The following is a 23,523-nucleotide window of genomic DNA, read 5'->3' as shown; positions in this document are numbered from 1 at the left end:
CAAAGACCCTGTCTAAACGTGTAACATTTGGGTGGAGCCCACACGTGTAAGATTACCGTTGGGTCCTCCAGACACGGAGCTTCTCAAGTGGAACCTCATATTTGCTCAATGCCCTGGACCACGTCACAGACTCCTGAGCAAGCTGGTGCTTCAGTGAGAAGGACCCCAAGACCCACCTCATTCAAATTCTCAGCAGGGCAGCAATGTGGATGAAAGGCATAAGGTGAAGAAAGGGTCTAAGCTGACATGGTTTCCGCCAACCCCAGAAGTGTGAATAATTACAATCTGGTTCGGGGGCTCGATTGGTGCCTCAGCGATTAAGATCGGTGGCTGCTCTTACAGGGGACCTGAGTTCAGTTTCCACCACATACATGGCAGTTCACAACCATCTGTAACTCCAGCTCCAGGGCATCTAGAGCCCTCTTTTGGCCTCTTTGGATACCAGGCACATACAGGAGCACTTACGTGCAGGAAAAACATTCATACACATAAACTAAAATATGAAAATCTTTTTTAAAAAGTAGCTTAGTTCGACATTTTTGTCAACTCGTTTAAAGGAATCTTACTGGCTTTTACTCTTAAATCATTCATGCAGAGCAGGGAAGGGAAGTGTTGAGTTACCCCCACCCACTACTCAGTTAGGAAAAGTTAAAACGCTGAGAAGACCCTGGGTCAGCTGATCACAGTGATTTAAGCATCTAGATAAAATGTGGGGACACGGGAATTCGTGAGCAATCTTTCAGAAGTTAGTCTTTGAGCCCTGATGCCCAAAGAGTATTGCTTTAAGTTTTCCCCCATGAGCTCTAGGGTTAAGTTCAAACCACACCATGGGCATAAACAACAGAGAATCTGATAGACTGACCGAAAGCCCGGCAGCTGAACAGCAAGCTGTGAGACTCTTGGGGGAGCTGACGCTGGCCAAGGGTGTCACCTTTCATCGCCCACTCCGCTGGGGAAATGCTTGGGGCCACTAGCACTTCAGGATCAAAGTTTCTCAGATTTTAGCATCTTTCCATGAACTTAACTCATTCATACCTGTCCCTAAATCCACACCTGTGTGAGTCAGCTGCTTAAAAGTCCCAGAACGTAGCACACCTCAGATATCAGATGGTACCCAGCCATGCATGTGACCCTCACAGAGAACGGAAGGAGAGCCAGCACCCCCTGGAACACGACCCCCAAAACTTCAGCCCAAGACTGCTTCCCTACCAACTTAGGCCAGTGAATACTGCAGTCACTGAACATACTTGACAACTTAATTAGTTACGATTAAATCCCATCCGTTGGCCCCCCAAGCCACCATTCAACCATTCAGCAGCCTCACGTGGCTAGTTGTGCTGCAGGGAGGCTGGCTACTCAGGAAAGGGCAATGGGGAAAAGGTAGGCCTTGCCTTCTCGTCCTGGTGTAACTTGTTGACGTTCTCCAGCTGGAAGCTGTGGCTGGACTGGATCCTGTCAAGTTGCTCTCGCTGCTTCTGCAGCTCGCCCTGAAACTCGTTCTTCTTCAGCTCTACGGCACCTCGCTCTGCAGCTGCCCTGCGGACCCGGCCTTCCAGCTCTACGATGCGTGTCTAGAAGAAACCCACAGCTGTGAAGATCCAAGTCACCCAGCTGAGACACTGCCAACTCCCTCAGCAAAGGTGTCACAGGACCAAAGCTTGCAGCCCAGCAGCCAATGACCTAGCCATTGAGGGAGGGGTGGGCATATTCTCTGCAGGACAAAGTCAGGCAGATCAAAGACAACCGAGAGACTGTCATTGTTTCATGGCTTAGGTGGGGTTCCTACTGCCTTGATAAACACCACGACCAAAAGCAACCTGGGGAGGAAAGGGTTGATTTGGCTGAACCATCCTGGTCACACACAGCCCATCTTTGAGAGGAGCTAAGGCAGGAACTCAAAGTGGCGGGAGTATGGAGACAGGAACTGTAGCAGAGACCACAGAGGAGTGCTGCTTACTGATTTGCTCCTGCTGGCTTGCTCCATAGGCTTTCTTTCTGTACGACCACCCAGAGGTGGGTGGCATGTTCTATCCAGTCAATATCTGCACAACCCCACACTGGGATAGGCTTACTCACATCAGTCACTAACAAATGCCCACAGCGTTTTCTCAACCGTGGTCCCCTCTTTCACAGAGGACTCTTTAAAACAAGCAGCCATGGCAAACCCAACCAAGACAGCATGGCCTCATCTACGATTGGGAACCTAAAATTACCACCCACGTGGCCCTTGGTTTCTCCAGTGAACTGACAGACAGGAATGGACAGTGTCCAGTTCACCTCTGCCAGCCAACATTCCAGTTCCTCGTAAACATTGAACCAGGGAGCAGAGTGAGGTCTGACCTGCGACTCAGTAGTCACAGAGCACGCAGTACTGGGCTGGAGGGAGGGGCCTGCTTGGGGGAGGGGAGTTGGTGTGGAGAGCTAAAAATACCATTAGCACATGCTGTCAGAACCCAAAGTACTCGGCTGCTTTAAACATTTAGTACTGTCCATCCACTCTAAAGAAACGAAATACCTGGAGTTCCACGCTTCTGGAGCTGGCAATCCAGTAGTTGAAGCCGAGGACGATGACACAGGCCACCAGGGCAGCCAGGATAAGGGGTGGAGACTTCATGCTCCGACGCCCATTTCCCAATCCCATCATCTTGGAACCAGGGCTGAGAACCTGCCAAATGAAAACACATGAGTTTCCACACTGAGGCTAGCATCCCCGAAGCAGACCACAGCCATCTTCACTATGGACAAGAAGACAACCACGTGAGCGCTCTCTCTCTCTCTCTCTCTCTCTCTCTCTCTCTCACTCTCTCTCTCTCTCACACACACACACACACACACACACACACACACACACACACACGGGGGGGGGAGGGAGAGAGAGAGAGAAAGAGAGAGAGAGAGAGAGAGAGAGAGAGAAAGGGAACCATTCATGAAGAGGATATACCAGCGCCCAAAGCCCAAAGGTCTAGGTGCCAGAATGGAGAGCCAGCACCCGAGGGTGAGGCCTGTGGCTCGGCACCACACAGGGACCCAGACACAATAAGCTGAGAGTCCTCAGCGTGAAACCATAGCTCTTCCACCCAGTTGCTCTCTGCGTAGTGGGCACAGCATCTCCACTACTCATGCTTGCAAACAGGAATGGAGACCCTTGTTACCTTGTTTCCCTATCACATGAGAAACCCAACATTTTTCAAGGCTTCCAGAGAGGCTTTAAGTTGGCCCTAGGAAAGGGAGGCCTTGGCCTTTTGCCCTCACAGAATAGCTGCCATCCAGCAAAGGAAGAATGCCAGACTAGAAGTGAGTGTCACTGCCCCAACAGGAAGCAGAGAGGGACAGGGATGGGAGGCAGATGACAGGCTGGCTAAGATGAGATAGGACCCACGAGAGCCTGCAAAAAAAGTCCTATGAAACCAGGAGTCAAAATAAGCTTTTCCTTAAATCCATTCCATCCAGAACTTTGGTTACAGGGACAGGAAAAGGATAGACAGGTTGGTGACAGACAGCAAGTCTTCTCTTTATTGCAGGTGTCCTGATGACTGTTCTCCTTTGAGTCCAGTGTTTGCTGAGACAGAACTGACAGTTATCCCTAAAGCATGGCTTGTGAGTGTGACCCCAGAAAAAGGAACTTTTTCAGTGTGGCCCAGAGCATGATGGCCTGGGAAGGTTTGCAAACTGCAAAGTCCAGACGACCAGCCTGCTGATGGGAACAAGGGCTTCAGGTAGGAAAGTGGCTATGCAGGAGAGCCCAACATGGGCTGGCAAGGCCACACAGCTGGATCACTGAGGGACAGAAATGGAGAGAAGGAGCCAAGATGGGCGAGGGCTGCAGCTTGTATCCCTTGCTTTTCTTCCCCCACTGCAGACTTTATAAAATCTAAACCACCTAAACCCTGCAAACCTCCCCGCCCCAGGCTCTCCTGCAGTAAACACTCGAGCCATTTACTGTTAAAAGTCTCTGACTTTGGTGGTGGGAGTGGGAGAACGGGTCTACTATGTAGACCAAGCTGGCCTCAAGCTCTTAAGTCTCCAGTCCCAGCCCCCACAACTGGATAAAAGTCTCCACAAAACAGAGAAGCCACAGACACCCACGGTGGGTTTTCAACTACCGACTTTACTATATTTAAAAAAAAACATTAACCAGCTTGGTTAACTTGCTTAAGAGATAATTTTGCTTGTTTTTTTTTTTTTTTGGAGCTGGGGACCGAACCCAGGGCCTTGCGCTTCCTAGGTAAGCGCTCTACCACTGAGCTAAATCCCCAGCCCCAATTTTGCTTGTTTTTAAAGACAGGGTCGCACTCTGTAGTTCCGGCTGGCTTTGAATCCTCTGGGATCCTCCTGCTGTAGCCTCCCCGGACTGGGCTCACAGGCCTCAGTGGCTACTAGAAAACAGAAAGGCTTCTGAGGGCATAGCTCAGTGCACTGTACCAGCAAAGCCCTGAGTCAGGTGCTCAGCACCCAGTGGACGTCCCCAGGTAACCCTTGTTGTCGCTTTTGTTTGGTGTTTATTATTGTTGTTGCTTAGATGGGGTCTCTCTGTGTAGCACTGGCTGTCCTGGATCTGTAGTAGACCAGGCTGGCCTCAAACTCAGAGAGATCCACCTGCCCCTGTCTCCCAAGTACTAGCATTAAAGGAGTAAGACACCACACCTGACCAGGTGTGAGACAGAGGGAGGGGAGAGACTATGACAGCAGGTGACCTATCAAATTCATTGTCACTTTCTAAAACTTTTCCTTTTTTAGGCCAGCGGGTGGTGGTGTATACCTTTATTCGAAGCCTTTGGGAGGTGGAGGCAGGTGGATCTCTGGGAGTTCAAGGTCAGCCTGGCCTACGGAGCAAATTCCAGGGCAGCCAAGTTTACACAGAGAAACCCGGGTTCCAAAAAAAAAAAGATGTTTTTTCTTTTGCACAGAATTTTTTATCATATAGCTAAATACTTGTGAGCACTCAGATGAGAAGAATCTGGATAGCTTGCTTGCCGTTAAGTTTTCTGTCAGCTTGCCCCGGCTCTGGACACCTGGGAGGAACCGATTAAGAGCAATACCTCCTTCAGATTGCCCTGTGCACGGCTGTGGTACATTTTCTTGATTAATGATTGATGTGGGAGCTCAGCTCAGCTCAGCTCAGCTCAGCTCAGCTCAGCTCAGCTCAGCTCAGCTCAGCTCAGCTCAGCTCAGCTCAGCTCAGCTCAGCTCTGCTCAGCTCAGCTCTGCTCAGCTCTGCTCAGCCCAGTTCAGCTCAGCTCAGCTCAGCTCACAGTGGGCTGTTCCACCTTCAGATAAGTGGTCCTGGCTTGTATCAAAAAGCAAACTGGGCAAGCCATGGAACGCAAGCCAGTAAGAGGTGTTCCGATGTGCCCTCTGCTCTGGTTCCTGCTCTGGCTTCCTTCAGAGATGAACTGGGGCCTGCAAGTCAAATAAAAATGTTTCCTCATCAAGTTGCTCTTGGCCTCAGTGTTATCGCAGGAGCAGGAACCTGCCTAGGGCACAAAGTCACCAAATCTCAGCCACACCTCTGTCCTACCCACAGGATGGGCTCCACCCAAACCCAGCGGGCAAGCGGGCAGCTAGTTCAAAAGCCACTGAGATGAGCAACCCTTCTGCATAGCACCCCGGTCTCGCTTTTGGTCTTGAGCCGTCCCCGAGGCAGAGATCAGCAAGCTGCAGCCCACAGCTGACAGCCGGCCGTTTCTGTACGCACAGTTTTACTGATGTGGCCATCTTCCATAACTGCTTTCCAGCTGTAAGGCGGAAGTGAACACTTAAATCAGACACCTCTGAGTAGGACCATGGAGGGGTTTAAACATTAACGATCTTTAAACTTAGTCACAAACTTCCTCTCACGGAGACTTAAGGTTAAGTCCACAAAGTCTGGTTAACTTCCTTTTTAAACTCACCAGGAAGCCCAGAGGCTACCTTCCTCTCACTTCCTCGTCCCCAGCTGTAAACACTGTGCTTCCCCCAATGCTGGATGTTTATAGTTTCTAGAAATGCTAAAAAAGAGAAAAAAAATGGCCACACAACTGGACGTGGTGAGGTATGCCTGCACTCCAGTTCTCAGGAGGATGAGGCAGGATTTTATGAATTCTAGTCTAGCCTGGGCTACCGGGGGAGTCCCTTTCACAAAACAAAACAGCCCCCACCCTGTATCCATAAGAAAGTTTTAGTAAACACAGTACTGAACTTTACTGACACACTAGTCCCTTCGTGCCAGGAGCCCTGGTGGATACCCGCTTCTAGGATGATGGTTCCATCCCTATCACGGATGGCTTAGTGTCTGCAAACAGCCTGTGCTGCTCACAACACCCACGGTGCTAAAGCTGAGTCCTCCAAGGAGCCTATACTGCTTAGAAAAGGACATTTAAAAAAGAAACAAACAAAAAAAAAAAAAAAAAAAAAAAAAAAACCTGTGATCTTTGTGCATTGCCTGGCTCCCTCAGAGGTCAGAGAGGGCATCAGATACCCTGGAACTGGAGTTAAGGGTGGTTGTGAACCAACATGCAGTGCTAGGAACCAAACCCAGGTTCTCTGCAAAAGCAACAAGTAACTCCCAAGCACTGAGCCATCTCTCCAGACCCAGGCTAACAGATCCTCAGCGTGGTTACTGGGCCAGCATTAGAGCTGTTGGAAACGGCAAGTTTTCTGACTCAAGGCAAACCCATGAGATTCCAGGACTCTGGCCAGGACAAGCAGACATGGAACCCAGAGATGTGGCTGGAGGCCACACCTGTTCCTGTTAGCTCCCTCCAGACAGGGTCAGCATGGCATCTGGTTAGACACCAGAGAAAGTGAGCCATTTATCTTTGAGGAATATTTCTATTCCCCTGCCCATTTGGGAGTTGAGGTTTGGTTCGTTTTCTTAGCTCTTTCGTGGCCTTCTGGCTTTCTTCAAGAGATACCACCACTGCCGCCTCTCTGTACAGAACAGCCCGTCCTCCCACCCCTAGCCTACGACGGTCTGTCCTGTGTGTGTGCGGGCGAAAACTGTGACATTGCTCTGTTTAAAACAGCCATGTGGGGGTTGGGGATTTAGCTCAGTGGTAGAGCACTTGCCTAGCAAGCACAAGGCCCTGGGTTCGGTCCCCAGCTCCGAAAAAAAACAAAAACAAAAAAACAAAAAAACAAAAAAAAAAAAAAAAAAACACACACACACACACACACACACTAAAACAACCATGTAGTCTGAGGTTCGTCTCTGTCTTGATCAGACCCTGCACACGTGCGGGCAAGGCTAACAGGCTCATCAGAATGAACCCAGTGCAGCCCTGTCTCTGCAGGACCTACAAAAGTGAAGCAGGAAAGAGGGTGAGGGATGTAGGGGGTAACCTAGTAACCTAGTAACCTAGTAACCTGTCTGCTATCTCAGTACCAGCATCAGGAGGAGGAGACACTGAACACCAGACCCCCAGTCCTGCTGTCAGGAAAACCAGACAAATCAATTATTTGACTAGTAATAAAATCCTGTCCCTGCAAGAAATCAGCGAGGCAGGAATTTTAAAAACTGGTAACAGCCAATGAGCCATCTTGAAGCCTCAGCTTCCCAAATTAAACTCCTCAAGGCCTACAGCCCTGGCCAGTACCTTATGGAGAAGAATCACCCAGCTGAGCGTCCCAACTCAGAGAATCACTAGCAGGAGTAAATCAGTGTTAACCTAGGGGAAGATAAGTCACCAGCGTATGAACCATAGGGTGAAAAGTTACAGAGCAGCCAATAGGGAATGTTTCTGGTTTTGCTGGGGGGAAAAATGTTCTTTTATGACATCCAGTGCATGAGTATATTTTCCAATATTATAGACAGAAAATGCATAAAAGCAAGGCCACAGATAAGATATATGATGAAGTGGAGTCCCCTCCCTGTTATTCTGTTTCACTGCCCCTCGGTGAACACGCTTCTTAATTCAAAAGTAAAATGGTGAAAACATACAACATAAGAGAGAAAGACTGAAACTCCAGCAGACTTAAAGCTGCATTCCGCAGCATTTTACAGCCACCATGTTTGGTACAGCTACTGTGCTATGTGTACATCATCAAGTAGAGTTGGTCCCCTTCACGACAAGGCTGCCTCGGCTAGACTCTGCCACCCAAAGAACAAGCAAGGTGGCTGAGGAAGGTCTCCAGCCCAGAGAGACAGAAAAATCATTCCACTCGAGTTCGGTAACTGAGAGGGTCCATTTCTACTTCAAACCTTCAGGCCAATCAGGAAGGACAACCCTAGGGTCCTGGTTTGCTTTCTACTGTGGGATAAACACCACAACCAAAAGCAACTTGGGGAGGAAAGGAGTTACATGTGTCATCTATGTCCATCGCTGAGGGAAATCAGGGTAAGAACTCAGGGCAGGAACCGATGCAGAGGCCATGGAGGAATGAATGCTGCTTCCTGGTTTGTTCTCCATGGCTTAGTCAACCTGCTTTCTTGCCCAGGGATGGCCCCACCCATGGAGCCTTCCCACATCAATCTTTAATGAAGAAAATGCACCCCAGATTTACCTACAGCCCAATCAAATGAAAGTGTTTTCTCAATTGAGGGTCCCTCTTCCCTGATGACCCTAGCTCGTATCCAGTTGACCAAAAACCAACCAGCACCTCTGGGGTCTGTTGTCTGAAAAGACTATCAGGGAAAACATTCACCTTCAAGGGAAGGTTTAACCACAGACCTAACGGAGGATGCTCCCACCCAGCTTCCTGGGGATGAAATGTAAAAAGCGAAGGAACAGCTGTCTCCTCTGGGCACCTTCATCCCAGAGGGTATGGGAGATGCTGTGCTGAGTCAGGGAGGAAAAACATTGCCATCCAGTCACAGGGGACACACACACACACACACACACACACACACACACACACACACACACATTGCACACAAAGCATCCACACTTCATTACTTCCCACCAAGTGTGTTATAAAGCCATAAAATCCCGACAGTATTATTATTACAGCTGGGTGCTAAAGTCTGCACGCCCTCTGTCAAAAAGTCACTGGTGTGCTGGCCCAGGCTCAGTGGGGTACACAGGCACACTGTAACTACAGGAAACCTTATGAAGAACAGCAAGACTTCAGGACAGTCGTGGAAGGCCCAAATGAAACTTGTATAAGCAACACACAATTAAAAAAAAAAAAATAGGACGGGCAAGGCACAGGCTCCAAACACAAGGTGTACAAAGTAAAATTTGCACATGATATAAGCAGGCCCAACAGGAAATGCGCCCTAAATGAACAGAAAGGTCTGAGGCACGTCCTTTCCTTCTCTGACATTAACAGTAACCACAGCTGAAGTAGAAGTCCTTCATAAGTACCATGAGGTTAACTAGTTAGTGCGTGCATGCTATCCGCATAAAGGGCGCTAACGCAGAGGGAGATGCAGAGGGGGACGCAAGCTTTGGGGATGAAAGGACTGATAAAAGAAGGGATGGAAAGAAGAGCAGACTGCAGCTATGGCCCTGTGTCTGTGACAATCTCTCCTGATGCATGGGTCAGACTCTCAGGTTTTGTGAGGCCAGCACCTCACAAAGCATGAGAAGGCCTTTCCCTCCGGAGGGAATCAGGAAACACCCTAAAACTTCAAGCCAAGTCTCTCCCGACTAATTCCACCAATAACTTCAAAAACCTGGAAAGCAAAACTGTCTAGGATCCCCTGAGAAGGTTTTTAGGAGTGAAGCTGTCAACGGATTTTTAAAGTGTTCAATACCACCTGCAGTTTCTGAGATTAAAGCTAAAGCCCGTGTGTGTGTGTGTGTGTGTGTGTGTGTGTGTGTGTGTGTATGCTATATATACATTTACATGTTGATGTGCACACACATGAGGGGCCCTTCCGTGACCAGCATCTTCCCCTAGGCTTTCAGTCTTTGGGTGAACCTGGATGCCACCAATTCAGCTGGTTAGCTGGCCAGACCCTCCAGGGCTTCTGTCCTGTCTCCCCGGCTGGGGTCACAACACAGATCAGAAGTCCCGAACTTTATACACACCCTGGCAGCATGTTAGGACCATTCTGCCTCCCTTTATTGTTTTCTTTCCCCAAACTAGAAATGCTTTCAGAAGAGGAGGAGGAGGAGGAGGAGGAGGAAGAAGAAATAATAATAATAATAATAATAATAATAATAATAATAATAATAATGGATGGCATTTTTCATGTTAGATCTTACAGTAAATGAATCTTTAATTTTTCTTAAGAGAAAAACAAAGCAGATGTGTAAAGACACTAGAGCCTCGCTCCCTCCCCTCACTACCTCAGGACTTCCAGGGCTGCTCAGAGGCCCAGACTTCCTGCAAGCTCCCTTCCCTGCCTTCCAGAGGCCCATTCCCAGGTTATCTTTACTATTTGGGGTACTTTCACAGGACAGAGGCAGGCCCTCCCTGCTGGAGGTGGCTGTGAAACACAAAGAACTCACAGCTCTTTGTGCCCTACCCCTAAAAGCAAACAAATGCAAATCCTTCCCATCCCCCACCAGTAATTAAAAAGACTAGTCACCAGTAATTAAAAAGCAGATGGACTTCAAGGTTTAACAGCCAAAAAAGGTCGCGGCGTGTCCGTGTATCAAACCCCATCACCCCCGCCCCTGCCCCAGGCTCCTAGGCAAACATTTCTTTCATTTTTTTTTTTGCTACAAAACTCATTGATTTAAATGTGCAAAATTGTACAAATGTGCAAAAGTGTGCAGAACGTAATAATCATTCCTTAAGAGAGAGAATTAGGCTTAAAATCCAACGTTTTTTTCTTAGCCTTTCCAAAGAATTCCACTAACAATTTCAGGAGCGCGTGCCCTGACAAGAGTCTTCATACTGACTACGGCTTTCTATTTGCAAAGGAAAATGACTCTTGCAGTAGCTGGGACTTGGTTGAACGCCTCTCTAAGATGAGTAGCAGAGGCTGCGATGCCCGGTGGCACCGCTTGTGGCTTCCCAGGCCTCCAGCCCTCACCTTCGGAAATACAGTTGTCCGAGTGACCCGCGCGATGGCCATTCATACAGGCTCAGCCATTGCACTGCTGCTAAACAGCTCATCAAACCTGTGTGCACTTCACCCCCGCTCCTAAAGAACGAACACTCCTCGGTATGTGAAAAAGTGTTAAGGACCCGAGACCCCCTAACCACACAAAGAAAGCCTCAAGCCTTGAAAATCTAAAAGAAAAAAAAGTTAGCACACTTTGAGACGATACCTGGAAACGGCTATCCTACAGTGACTTTCCCGACCTTGCTATTCTTAAATTGCTAGAAAGAACTCATCAAAAACTGGGATGGTTTCCAACCTTGTTTCACATTTTTCAAAAGCAATCTTTAACAATTTTAAATACAGTGTAGAAAAGAGTATCAAAATCCCAGCGACTGCTTCCAGAACAGACCAAAAGTTGCTCGGGTGTTCTGCCTTGCCAAGGAGCATCCTAGAAAGCCGGCTGCAGCTGCGGGTGACTGGGGACCGACCCTGGACCCGGAGGTCTCGGGGGCCACTTTGCAGGGTCTGCTCGGGCGGGAGGGGGCAGGAGGAGGGGGAGACAAAGGAAGGCGAGGACCAGGGAAGACAGTCGGAGGAGAGAAAGAGGACGAGGAGGGAGGGACGGAGAAGCGGGGGAGGCGAGGGGAGGAGGCGGCGCCCGAGAGGCGAGAAGCCGGAGCAGAGAGGCGGGCGGCGGCCGCGCTCATCCCACGGGAGAGCTCACCTGCGGGGCAGCGAGGCGCTCGGTCCGCTCCGCCGCGCGGTCTCCGCCGAGGACGCCCCGGGCGAGCAAGCGAGCGGGCGGGAGGGCACTTCCGGCGGAGCCGCAGCCCTGGTCCCGGCCCCTCGGCGCCGCCCTCCTCCGCCTGCTCTCCGACTCGCAGTCCTCCCTGCCTGCCACACTGCAAACGGTGACCCCCAAGGTAGCCATAAAGCAGAATCTTTTTCTTTCGGGACGGGTCTCACTATGTAGCTTAGGCTGGCCTCGAACTCCTGGAGCCCTGCCGACCTCTGCCTCCGAATTCTTAACTCTGGAGGCATTTACGAATCTTTGGTTATTACCATGCTCCTAAATTCTGACCCTGAACGCTAGTGTCATCCACACGTTTTAAGCCTCTCCTTCTTAATACATGGCTAGGGCTGACAACAGTTGAAGAATCTTTCAAGGCTTCCCAGTTTTCCTCCCCGAGTAAGGAAGCCTGTTCTTCCCAGAGCATTTCCTGAATACAAACAAACAAACAAACAAACAAACAAAAAACTCTTGAGCAGTGACTGGAGTCACAGTCACACCTGTAATTCCAACGCTGAGATGGAAAATGTTCTCGGTTTTGTTTTTTCAAGAGACAACTTGTGGTCATTTGACTGAGATCCCCACCACCACCATTACCTGACCTATTTGAAAGTTTGTTTCCTGGTTGATGAACTGTTTAGGAAGGATCAGGAGGTGCGGCGGGCGTTGTTGGGGTAGGTGTGTCACTGCTGGTGGGCTTTGAGGTTTCACAAACCCGTGCCAGGTCTAGTCTTCCCAGCCCTCTGCCTCCTGGTTGTGGATAAGATGTAAGATCTGGGGTTGGGGATTTAGCTCAGTGGTAGAGCGCTTGCCTAGCAAGCTCAAGGCCCTGGGTTCGGTCCGGGGGGTGGGGGGGGGGGATCTGTAGCTCCAACAGATGCCTACCTACTGGCGATAGTCATGGACTCACCCTCTGAAACTAAGTGAGCCCCCAATTAAATCCTTCCTTTTTTAAGTTGCCTTGGTCATGGTGTCTCCTCACAGCAAAAGAACGGTGACTAAGACAACTAGACAGGACTCTCAGAGCATAGGGAAGTTGTTAACGACACTCCTACCCAGTGGTTTATAATTAGAAACACCAAGACCTGTGTGCGCGGATGAATTTTCTGAAGCCTTGAGGGTATTAATTCTGGATCAGCTTCCTAGGCTGTGTCGCCTTCTGAGGAGTTCTTCCCAGGGTGTTCTCCCTTCTGAAGGGGCTCTTGGTCACCAAAACAATACAGATAAGTGTCGCTGCTGTTGATGGCATGCCAGAAACAAACTTTAAGACCCCGCTACTGAACACCGCACAGTGTGGTTGCAGGACTTGGAGAAATCAAATGGACTGAGCCGGAAGTTCCCCAACTGGTTTTTACAGTGCTAGAAGGCACTACGCAGGCTGCTGAAGGGGAATTGTCACACCAGGCTAGGCTGGGGGACTCTGTGTACCATGCTGTTAGTATTCCAGGCAAGATGTCATACAATAGCGCACAGACTGTTCTGGATGCCTCCAGCGGCTTTCCCATTGGCTGGAAGTTTACAAGAAGGAATCTGATGCTTCAATTTCAAAGATGTCTTGAAGCAGTTTAAGCCCAGCTACAAATGAACAAAAAACCTCAAGGTCATGCCTCTCAAAGGTTCAAAATCGGGTGAAAGCCTAGAGATGAATCCCCTTGGGGTTTGTTGAGTAAAAGATAGACTGTGAAACCAGGATAACCTGTAAGATTGTGTCTTTGTTATTTCTCACAAAGCAGGGCGCCTCACTTGTTAGTTTGTAAGGTAGTCTGCGCTCAATCAGTGGGCCTGCCATTCAAGGCTGACTCCCAACTGCAAATTTGCATATTAAACTACTTGGACTTCAATAATCTTCATCTCTGCACTCTTACTATGAAGTGAGAATCATGGTTCCTCACAAAATCCAGGTGGCAAAGCTACTGCTGTTGTTGAACAGATAGGAAGCACCTGTCAAATGGCCTCCTGACTACACCTGTTCCAGCCACCAGCCGCTCCCTTCGGGGATTGTCACCACAGATGTTTATATTTGTTGAAGATGCTGGCATGACTGTTGCTGTACCATGATGGTCCAATCATTAGGAAGAAATCACCAGTTATACGTATCGGCCCATTGGAGGGTCAAGGGATGTTGTGGAGGGGTGGGTGGAAAGGCTGGAGGAGCTGGAGGAAGGGGCAGACAGAAAACACCGTCCTCAGAGCAGAGCGGCCATTACATCTTCACCAGGACAGCTGTGAGTACTTAACAGGTAAGTACTTAACTTACCTCATAGAGAGGGAGGTCTTCGGTCCTCACCTGAGATAGCAACCAGGCCTTCCTATACCCCCACCTTACTTTGCTCATGATTTGAATGTTACCTCAGGAAGTGCTAAAACATATAGACTGGAGGAAGTCAGCCGAGAGGGGGACTCCATTCTTGTGCAGCTATGGAACCTGTCACCGTCCACACTGGGGTGAGACTTTTCAGTGCTGAACTGTGTTAGCAGCACGCATCCACCTGCCAGGGAGCTTGCTACATTGTTTCTCCGAGTAAGACTTTGAAAGAAAACTGACTTTTCCTCCCCTACCAGCGGTTAAGCTCTTCAGCCAAGGAGGACTAATGTGACCCCCCAACCCCATTCTCTTTGGTCTGCTGACCTCGTGTGCAGGCAGCCACAGATGTGTGAGTTAAAGAGTGCCGTGACCCCCACTTGTCCAGAAAACTGTTTACCCTCAACCCTTCCCCCCAGCCTTTGACCTTAGAATCTGAACACTCTTAGGAGTCTTGGAGGACGGGGTGTAATATAGATGTTTCATTTATGGTCCAGCGCTGCCCAGATACTTAATCTCTGAGCATTGACCAGTTCTGGGACTCTGTATTAAACATCGCCCACTGCACAAAGATGATTCTAAATGCTTCCCTGATGAGGCTAATTCAGTGATTCTTAACCCTGCTGTTCCCAGGTGTGTGTGACTAGGTGCTGAGACATTTGACGGAACTAGCTTTGTCTTTACTGAGAACCAAGTGTTTTCTGGTTTCACTGGGGTTTTCCTTTGTTTGTTTGGTTTTTTTTGTTTTGTTTTTTTGTTTTTGGCAAAACTTAGATTTGGTAAATGTCGATGTATATCTATATATTGTTTTTCTGTGTGCTTTCAGTCTGTGTAAGAGTTGCTCTGAACTTTCTTTTCACACCTCTGTCTCCTTCATCTTCCCGTGTCAATTGCTGGGTCGCAGCATCCAAGTGCAGCTGGCTGCCAGATGTGTTGGTGATTTGTCTTCACAGCCCTGGTCTGTCAGTCAAAGCAATGTCTTTCCCAAGCTGAGGGATGGGTGGTCTCTCAGCTTTCTCTTTCCTGGCTTAACACATTGTCTTAGGGTTTTACTGCTGTGAACAGACACCATGACCAAGGTAACTCTTATAAGGACAACATTTAATTGAGGCTGGTTTACAGGTTCAGAGGTTCAGTCCATTATCAGGCCAGGAGCATGGCAGCATCCAGGCAGGCATGGGGCAGGCAGGGCTGAGAGTTCTACATCCTCATCTGAAGGCTGCTAGCAGAATACTGGCTTCCAGAGAGCTAGGACTAGGGTAGTAAAGCCCACAGTGACACACCTATTCCAACAGGGCCATATCTCCAAATAGTGCCACTCCCTGACCCAAGCATACACAAGCCATCACACACATCATTATAAATGTACTGTCTTAAAACAGCACCGTTTCTGCTTTAGTTTGGTTTTTTGAGGGAGTCTCACTGTGTAGTGGCTGACTTGGAACTCACTATGTAGACCAGGCTGGCTTTGACTAAAGTCCTGGGATTAAGGTGTACACCAAGGTGGTCCAGCCCCAAACAACACATTTATTTGCAGCTCTGTAGGTTGGAAATGTCACAGGGTTAAACTAAAATCTAGTTGTCTGCAGGGCTGCCTCTCTTTCTGGGCTTTGGGGAAGAGTTATGGCCCAGCCTTCTCAGCTTGTGATGGCTGCACACATTCCATATTGGGTCAGCAACATAGTAACTTTTAGCTCAGCTTCTACTGTTCGGCTGTTTGTGGAGAGGAAGGTGTTGCCACCATTAGGACTCCTACGCTTATTATGTGACCCCACCTGGATACTTCAGAATTCCTCCCTGCCCCGACTGACTCTTCAACATAAGACTTGCAAAGTCCCTTCAGTCAGGCAAGGAAGCCATAGCAGGTTCCAGGACACCAATAGCTTTGAGAGGGCATTTTCTGCCTGCCACAGACACATAACTTCAAACGGTCCATTACTCTGTTGGTAGAACATACCCAAGGATGTGTTAGAATTGACAGGTATGACTGCAGACTCTTCAAAAAGACCCCATTCTCTCTTTTGTCTCCATGGGACATCTGTGGGGCTGGTTCCTATTTACTCCAAACGAAGCCTGGCTTTTCCATTTTGGCCTCAAAGTCAGAGCTGAGAATATGCTAGAACCATACTGATTGCCCAGTAGAGAAACAAATGTGCACTTCTGCTCAGGAAGAGGACCCTCCAACAGACCCCAGGACTTGCTTAGACTCTAAATGAAGATCCCAGAGGGAGGAATCTGATTTATGTGACCATCCCCCAGCCTAGCACAGGAAATTTCTCTAGTCTCTGTATAGAAAAGTGGCCACTAATCCTCATTAAGACTCTGTACTGAGGGACCTTTGCAATGAGATCAGGATGCCCTTAAAAGAGGAAGGAAGCAGGCAAACAGGGAAAAAAAATTAACAGATATGCTCCATTTCGTCACGAGAGATCCCGAGAAGGTTCAAAGGACTGAGTAGCACAGAGCTGTCCTACAAAGAGAAACGGCATACAGCACGGGTGATACTTAGATTTACACACCTACCTGAAGGAGAAGTCTGGACAATAAGGGTTTGAATGTGCACACTTGTGGTTTGGCTCTATAGAACCATCTGGAAGACTGGTGTGTCAAAGGCTGTTTCCATGCAGTAGTGTGCAGAGGTGGGGCACTCACCAAGTGATGGATCATGAAGGGTCTGACTTGGAGAGCTGGTGGGCTCTTGATTAGATAGTGTTTTTAGGAGGTGATGGAAGGTTTAGGAAGTAGGTCCCCTTTAAAGGTTCTGTCTGGTCTCCGGTCCTGTATTTCTGTCTTCTGTCTGCATGAGGTGGGCAACTCCTCTCTACCTTCCCCTCCTCCCATAATATTTGTTGGTATTCCTTCTATGCTCCACCCAACAGTTACCTAGCAACATCCAGGTAAGGCCTGGCTTTCTATAAAAGGGACTGTTTGACCTCTCCCTCCCTCCTTCTCCTCTCCCCTTCCCCCTCCCCCCTCTCTTCAAGGCCTTTCCTCCCTCTCTCTCTCTCTCTCTCTCTCTCTCTCTCTCTCTCTCTCTCTCTGTGTGTGTGTGTGTGTGTGTGTGTGTGTATGTGTGTGTCCTTCTCTGTCCTCTCTCTTTCTCTGCCTCTAGTCCCTTCTCGACCCCCCTTCCCATGCCCCAAATAAACTTTATTCCACACTAGACCTTTTGTATGGCTGGTCCCTAGGGGTAGGGGGGAGATACTTCAGCATGGACTTGCTGAGGTACCCCCTTCCCCCTGCACCATACCACACCTTATAAAACTATTCTTGGTTTTATAAAACACATCATTTGGAGCCATTACTCGGATTTACCCATAGGTTCACTTTTCCTACCACCACCACATGAACATTCCAGCCGTTGGCTCTCTAGACCTATCCATCCAAACCCCGGCAAATTGGTAACCCCCGCCCCCCAATGGTCAGCATAAAAGGCCCCTGGTCTCAAGGGCAGGCTGTTGAGCTCTCAGCCACCCTCTGGTGTCCTTAGGGATGGAGGTATTCACAATCATGGATGGCCCTCCTTGCTGACCTTTTCCCTTGGTAAGCTCTCTTTCTCACTGCTAGAAAATCCTAGGCCTAGGTAAACCCATTCTCCTGCTGTTAGGCACTGGCCCCAGCTCAGCCCCTAGGTGACCTCATGATGACCTGGTAAATCTAGCCCGGCTGCCCATTATTAGTTATTAATTTATCATTATTAATTTACCTTGGGACGCCGAGATAAGATTAATAACTTCTACTCTTACCCAAAGGGAATGGCTTTACCACTACCTCCCAGGCTCCCTACTGGGACACCTCCTAGTCTTAAAGGCTTCCAAATTCACATGTTAAATTTGGCCCCAATACCCACTAGATAACTTTAAATGGCCACTTAATGGCATGGGGGGGGGGGGGGCGGGCTTTTACAACTATTACCATCGATCCAAAAATGGAAGTTTTTCTTTTTAATATATGCTTTTCCTCACCTTCAATCCAAACCACTTTATTCCTCCACTCACTGTTCCCTCTCCTTCGACTCTAACAACACTCTTCCAGATTTTGTTTTGGACTTAACTCATTCTCTAGCTCCCTGCGTGACCCACCAGCCTGCTGGAGCCCCAGAGGCCGGATGGTACACACGGCAGCTCAGGAGGGCTGCTCTGGAGTAGAGTTGATGTCAGGAGGTGAGTGGAACAGCTGTGGGGACCAATCTTGCACCCTCCCCAGAGCGCTCACTCACTTGCCTGGCGATTGGGTTGCTCGCTCTACACTCCGGGATTGGGTTGCTCGCCCACTCTCCTCCACTGCCCAGTACCCTACTCTGCTGAACCTGCGCTGCCAGCTGCTTGCTCCAAGGAGCTGTGCGCTGCTCAGACCCACAAGGCAGAGGCTACCTGCGGGGACAGGGAGAGAGCTTCTCACATACACATAGTGCCCTGTGCGCCAGACAAAATGCCCTAGTTGTCTCTGCTGATAACATAACCACACTCTGTAGATAAATGCTGTTCCACTCTAAGGGATAACAAACACATAACTTTACTCCGCAGGAGGAGCTGTCGCTTCAGCACCATTTTAGCCAAGGGTGGTCACATGACTGCTTGTAGCTTCAGCTACATCTTGGTTAAAGGCAGCCTCATGACTATCCTCATCTTTATTATGGGCAGTCCCCACTTCACCACTGTCTTTAGGAGAACATCCTGACTTAAAAGGGCTCCAAAGACACTTTTCAATTAAGATAAGGTTTTCGTATGACTTCTATTCTGCCTTGGTAAATAATTTTAATATTGGTTTAAAGATTTACAGTGGTAAAAAGGTTAAAGACCACTGCCTTAAAGATATGTTTAGCCTTGGTTTTCCTGTTGTTATTTAAGATTTATTTTTTTATATATGTGAGCACACTGTAGCTGTCTTCAGACACACCAGAAGAGGGCATCAGATCCCATTACAGATGGTTGTGAGCCACCGTGTGGTTGCTGGGAATTCAATTCATGACCTCTGAAAGATCAGTCAGTGCTCTTAACCACTGAGCCATCTCTCCAGCCCTGGAGTTCTTACAAATTAGCCTAACCCTAATAAAACATTCCATGGCAGGATCCACTTTTATAATCACAAGTTCTAATTTTAGGTTTTCTTCCAATATCTTCTAAGTGCAGACTTAATAAAGTGTTTCTCTTGCTAAACCTACACTGTCAGCTATCACAGTCACAAATTTAACTTTCCTTTGGTTGTCTTTTAACCATAGACTTAAGGTGTTTCTCATATTAAACTATGTGATCAACTATCATATTCACAAGGTCATCAACATTTTTTAGTTTCCTTTCATTGTCTTTTAAATGTAAACTTAAAAATGTTTCTCACTATGCTAAATTTATATTATTCTGTCTCCTAGCCGGTAGATAAAAAACCCTTCTTGCTCCTTCTGCTTCATTAAAGATTTTTTTTTCCTTCCTTAGGCTCACCTTAAAGAGTGTTCATGCTGTTAACAAGTTTATCTCTTTTATAAACTTATAAGCTCCAGGAAATGTACCCAGATCTACCTCTCATGGACCAAAATGGAGGGATGTTGCCATTCCTTCTATGCTCCGCCCAACAGTTACTGTCGACCTCTCCCTCTCTGACTCTCTTTAACTCTGACTTTCTATCCCTTTTTCTTCCTGATCCCCTTCTCCCTCTCACCCTTCCCCCTTCCACATGTTCTTGACTGGTCTCTTCTTTCTCTCTCTTTCCCCTCTCTCTCTGCCTCTACTTCCTTCCCAACTCCCATCCCTATGTACTCAAATAGACTCTATTCTATGCTAGACCCTTTATATGGCTGGTACCTCAGGTGAAGGGATGCCTCAGCATGGGCCAGCTACCCCCTCCCACTTGCACCACACCACGCTCTGTAGTACATATCCTCGGCTTTATAAAACACATCGGTATCCTTCCATGTCACGGCCCATGCAACACAGCCACCAGACCACCGCAGAATGAAGACTGTAAAACCATGTGCCCATAAGTTCTTCCTCCTTTAGATATCTGCTCTTGGGTTTTGTTTTTTTTCCTATTCTTTTTTTCGGAGCTGGGGACCGAACCCAGGGCCTTGTGCTTGCTAGGCAAGCGCTCTACCACTGAGCCAAATCCCCAACCCCTGCTCTTGGGTTTTTGTCACAGCATCAGAAGTCCAACACAGATACAAAGATGGGGCCAAAGAATGGTTGTTGTTGTTTTTTCTTGGCGAATGATTTTATTGTGCTTGTAAAAGAATATGCCCATGCTTTTCTGAGATGTACAGTGAATGCATATGTATAATATTCTTAGACATGAGGGGCAAAAATTGATTAAAATATGTATGTCAGCAGACACAGCAAAATGTGGATGAAACAATGGTCTAAGAAATGTTTGTTTGAGCAGATGCTGGTGAGGATGTGGAGAAAGAGGAACACTCCTCCATTGTTGGTGGGATTGTAGACTGGTACAACCATTCTCCAAATCAAGTCTGGAGGTTCCTCAGAAAATTGGACATTGAACTGCCTGATGATCCAGCTATACCTCTCTTGGGCATATACCCAAAAGATGCCCCAACATAGAAAAAAGACACGTGCTCCACTATGTTCATCGCAGCCTTATTTATAATAGCCAGAAGCTGGAAAGAACCCAGATGCCCTTCAACAGAGGAATGGATACAGAAAATGTGGTACATCTACACAATGGAATATTACTCAGCTATCAAAAACAATGATTTTATGAAATTCATAGGCAAATGGTTGGAACTGGAAAATATCATCCTGAGTGAGGTAACCCAATCACAGAAAAACACACATGGTATACACTCATTGATAAGTGGCTATTAGCCCAAATGCTTGAATTACCCTAGATGCCTAGAACAAATGAAACTCAAGACGGATGATCAAAATGTGAATGCTTCACTCCTTCTTTAAAAGGGGAACAAGAATACCCTTGGCAGGGAATAGAGAGGCAAAGATTAAAACAGAGACTGAAGGAACACCTTCAGAGCCTGCCCCACATGTGGCCCATACATATACAGCCACCCAATTAGACAAGATGGATGAAGCAAAGAAGTGCAGGCTGACAGGAACCGGATGTAGATCTCTCCTGAGAGACACAGCCAGAATACAGCAAATACAGAGGCGAATGCCAGCAGCAAACCACTGAACTGAGAATAGGACCCCCGTTGAAGGAATCAGAGAAAGAACTGGAAGAGCTTGAAGGGGCTCGAGATCCCATATGTACAACAATGCCAAGCAACCAGAGCTTCCAGGGACTAAGCCACTACCTAAAGACTATACATGAACTGACCTTGGACTCTGACCTCATAGGTAGCAATGAATATCCTAGTAAGAGCACCAGTGGAAGGGGAAGCCCTGGGTCCTGCTAAGACTGAACCCCCAGTGAACTAGATTGTTGGGGGGAGGGCGGCAATGGGGGGGAGGATGGGGAGGGGAGCATCCATAAAGAAGGGGAGGGGGAGGGATTAGGGGGATGTTTGCCCAGAAACTGGGAAAGGGAATAACACTCGAAATGTATATAAGAAATACTCAATAAAAAAAAAAAAAAAGAAATGTTTGTTTGTTTGTTTGTTTTGAGACTGTAGCCTTGGCTGTCCTGGAACTGCTCTGTAGACCAGGCTGGCCTTGAAAATTCCCAGAGATCTGCCTGCCTCTGCCTCCCAGGTATTAAAATTAAAGTCAAGCACTGCCAGTAACTGGCCACTAACTGGCCACAATGGGCTAAAACCTTAATGGCTTAAAATTGATGTCACTTGTATATTATACAATTTTGTCATTTTTTATGAATATTTGCATTATGCAATTTTGTTGACTTTATTAGTAAGGGTTTTACTGCTGTGAACAGACAACACAGCCAAGGCAACTCTCATAAGGACAATGTTTCATTGGGGCTGGCTTATAGGTTCAGAGATTCAGTCCATTAGCATCAAGGCAGAAACATGGCAGCTTCCAGGCAGGCATGGTGCAAGAGGAGCTGAGAGTTCTACATCTTCATCTGAAGGCTGCTAGCAGAATACTGACTAATAGGCAGCTAGGACAAGAGTATTAAAGCCCATTCCCATAAGGCCACACCTACTTCAACAAGGTCACACCTCCAAAGAGTGCTACTTCCTGGGCCAAGCTTATACAAACCATCACATCGACTTTTATGTATTCAAGAAAGAGGGCTGGAGGCATAGCCCAGTCAGTAAGGGATTCCCATGTAAGCATGAATTCCTGAGCTCAATCCTTAGCACCTATGTTAAAAAAGGAAGGAAGGAAGGAAGGAAGGAAGGAAGGAAGGAAGGAAGGAAGGAAGGAGTGGACTGTGGGAATAGTAATCACACTTACATAGAGCCCTTTGTGCTGTCATTGTTTCTGCTGATGCAGGATCTGACTACGTAGGTCTGGCTGGCCCAGAACTCAAGAAATCTGGCAGCCGCTGCCTCCCAAGTTCTGGTATTACAGTCACATGCTGCCATCCTCTCTTTGAAAATTACAGTCCTGGGTTGGAGAGATAGCTCAGAGGTTAAGAGCACTGATTGCTCTTCCAGAGGTCCTGAGTTCAATTCTCAGTAACCACATGGTGGCTCACAACCATCTGTAATGGGGTCTGATGCCCTCTTCTGGTATGTTTGGAGACAGCGACAGTGCGTTCACATAGATAAAATAAATCCTTTTAAAAAATAAAAATCCAGTCCTACTATGCGTCTTAATCTGTCTTCACACTTATTTTCTTCCTGTGATCTCGAGCAGTGGGTATCCAGGTTTGTGCTACCGTTCTCAGCTTAATCACATTCTAAAGTTAAATCCTAGGTTATGTGCTAATAAACATGATGAAAATATGTACCAAGATCACGTATACATATAAAATTGCTATTTTACCTGTTCTGTTGTATCACTGGCATTTCTCCTGGGTTCTTCTCATCGTCCTAGCTTTACTAGAATTGGTTTTGTTTTATTCAGAGTGGATTAAAGACAGGAAATACTGTAAGGGCCTCATATATTTAAATACATTTGTATAATCTCCAGCTCTTTGAAGAGAGTTTGGCTGTTTGAAAGTTGACTTCCCTCAGTCTTTGTAGTATGAGACCTCTGCCTTCCAGTGTTTAACACTAATTCAATTCCACTGTCCATTATGTATTTGAGTGAACTCGCCCTTCTTTGGAAGATTCTGTTTCTCTCACTGTTAAAGGTTCTGCAGGTCTGCTACAATGTTGCCAGGGCGGTATTCATTTCTAATTTCTTGCTAGTCACATGATAAGAGGCCTCCATCTATGGTCTCCTGTGTTTCATTGTTTCTGAACAATTGTGTAACTTCATTGTTTTCCCTTTTTTTCGTTCCTGGGGATTGAACTAGGGGCTTCGGGCATACTGGACAAGTTCTCTGTCACTAAGCCCTCTCTTCCATATCGTTTCTTTATGTCATATAACAAAATGCTTAATGCTGAGTTAAGTCACTTCCTTTCTACTTTGTTATCGTCTGCTTTATCCATTCTTTCATAGCTTCCTTTACAACAGCTTCCTCAGTCATTAGCAAGTCTCT

At 47.6% G+C, this 23,523-nt stretch overlaps 2 protein-coding genes across 13 annotated transcripts in view; both read right to left on the bottom strand.

The window, feature by feature from the left end:
- The window catches only part of Golm1 (golgi membrane protein 1), a 38,297-nt gene extending 26,568 nt beyond the window's left edge, over positions 1-11,729 (bottom strand). For 2 of the 12 annotated variants that reach the window (XR_015640975.1, XM_087591510.1), the window contains exons 1-5: positions 11,643-11,729; positions 5,204-5,400; positions 4,760-5,127; positions 2,516-2,665; positions 1,392-1,571 (exon numbers count right to left, since the gene is read on the bottom strand). Coding sequence is in view for 5 of the 12 variants with exons in the window: in XM_087591510.1 (XP_087447636.1) it covers positions 1,392-1,571; positions 2,516-2,644 (309 nt within the window). In the remaining 7 variants the exon portion in view is untranslated. 12 annotated transcript variants of the gene reach the window in all.
- Positions 4,176-23,523, bottom strand: part of Spata31d3 (SPATA31 subfamily D, member 3) — a 42,601-nt gene continuing 23,253 nt past the window's right edge. Inside the window, 1 exon segment of the mRNA NM_001400601.1 lies at positions 4,176-4,263. The gene's annotated coding sequence lies outside the window, so the exon portion shown is untranslated.

This window comes from Rattus norvegicus, chromosome 17 (genome assembly GCF_021556685.1).
Source record: "Rattus norvegicus strain SHRSP/BbbUtx chromosome 17, alternate assembly SHRSP_T2T, whole genome shotgun sequence".
Taxonomy (NCBI): Eukaryota; Metazoa; Chordata; class Mammalia; order Rodentia; family Muridae; genus Rattus; species Rattus norvegicus.
The sequence above is the reverse complement of the archived record's forward strand: the minus strand, read 5'-3'. Positions and strand labels throughout refer to the sequence as shown.